Source organism: Argentina silus, assembly GCF_951799395.1.
Source record: "Argentina silus genome assembly, chromosome: 14".
NCBI classification, from domain to species: domain Eukaryota; kingdom Metazoa; phylum Chordata; class Actinopteri; order Argentiniformes; family Argentinidae; genus Argentina; species Argentina silus.
In genome coordinates, this window is record NC_139668.1 from 5348351 (window position 1) to 5349966 (window position 1616).

Here is a 1616-nt window from a genome sequence, read left to right on the forward strand (position 1 = left end):
CCCCTCCTTAGAGCACGGGGCTGTATCGCCGGTAATATTCTGCATTCATCTCCTTGAGAAGGCTCTTATACACCGGGTTACCGGCTGTGTGTACCGATGCTCTGACCCGGGTCAGGGGTCTGACGGGTAGGGGAAGGGAAAGGCGATGTATACGGACGCGATGCGGGAGGACTCGTGCTCTCCAATTGGGTCTCCGGTGGACAGCGCTGGGAATAGCGAGGAAGAGGCGGACCGACGGCCAAGGAGAGGCACGAAGAAGCGGCGGGCGAGCCGAAGGACCGCTGGGGAGGAAGCCGGGGACCGGGACAGCCCGACCCCTAACAAGAGAGTGAAGAAGAGCGGCAGCAGCGACGGAAGCGATGACGTGAGCAGCGGCAGCCCGCAGTCGTTTGAGGACCTACAGCATCAGCGCGTCATGGCCAACGTACGCGAGCGGCAGAGAACGCAGTCCCTGAACGAGGCGTTCACGTCGTTACGTAAGATCATCCCCACGCTCCCCTCGGACAAGCTCAGCAAGATCCAGACCCTCACGCTCGCGGCGCGTTACATCGACTTCTTGTACCAGGTGCTGCAGAGCGACGAGCTTGACGCGCGAGGGGCCAGCTGCAGCTACGTGGCGCACGAGCGGCTGAGCTACGCGTTCTCTGTGTGGAGGATGGAAGGCGCGTGGTCCCTTTCCGCTGCCGCATCCCACTAGCGCACGCTCCCCTGCGCGCGGAGGCCACAGCAGACGCTGTCAGGGTACGTTCTGTGTTCTGTTCCGTTCTGTTCTGTTCCGTTTTGTCTTTCACAAACATGACACTATTTGATGAACAACGCACAACGTGAATGATTCTCATTGTGAAGTGGCTTGTGGCTTATGGCTTGTAGGCTATTTCGTGTTTGCAGTGTATTGTTCTCGTGATTTATAGGCCTTCTATCAAATACAATACATCTACGGATGAAAACACACAGTGGCAATGCGGAGAGACGTAGGCCTACTACAATCTATACATCAACTGACGCACAGTTTGAATGAATAAAAGCCCAAATCCGATGACGAAGAGAATTCGGAGAATGTTCCTCAAGGACAATACACATCTATATTTCATTCTGTTAGTCTAATGGTTCTATTCAACATTTTATTTCACAGATGCGTCCCATGTATCCAGTCTGGTCACCGTGGTGAGGAGAGAGTCCCACGGGCCCACGGAGCTGGGGGTTATGAAGAGAAAAAATGTAATCGAAGACAATAGGCTACGGTTAGGCTACAGGGGAGCACTTATCGAAGACAGTCCGGATATGGGTCTGGCAAGGCAAGGAGCTCCACATTCAGAGACCTGTGTTCGAACCCTTCTGACGATGAATGTTGGAGATATAGCCGACGCAGTTCGTCTGTGCGTTGCGTTCTGACAAATCAAGCCTGTTTTTGTATGATCATTGATGAAGAGAGAGACTACACCCAAACGACAATTAATTCATTCAATTTCCCAAAGAGATTTTGCAGAACATGAAGTATTATGTTTTTGTATTTATTTTTTGATACAAACATGCTTATTACCTGTGCAAACCACTTTCTCTCCTGAATTCTGAAATACAATCTATTTATTTATTGTTGTTTACAATGCAGAGAGGAT

The 1616-nt window shown here is 51.2% G+C and overlaps 1 protein-coding gene across 1 annotated transcript; it reads left to right on the forward strand.

Moving 5' to 3' along the window:
- The first annotated feature begins 38 nt into the window (after nucleotides 1-38).
- twist1a (twist family bHLH transcription factor 1a) lies at nucleotides 39-1616 on the forward strand. The gene is made up of 2 exons (XM_083685218.1): nucleotides 39-741; nucleotides 1133-1616. Exon 1 carries the CDS (start codon nucleotides 146-148, stop codon nucleotides 695-697), a length of 552 nt encoding a protein of 183 aa, XP_083541344.1. The 5' UTR covers nucleotides 39-145; the 3' UTR covers nucleotides 698-741; nucleotides 1133-1616.

What these genes read in the sequence shown, in the direction of transcription:
- twist1a (XM_083685218.1), top strand. Translation starts at nt 146, where the DNA reads ATGTATACGGACGCGATGCGGGAGGACTCGTGCTCTCCAATTGGGTCT.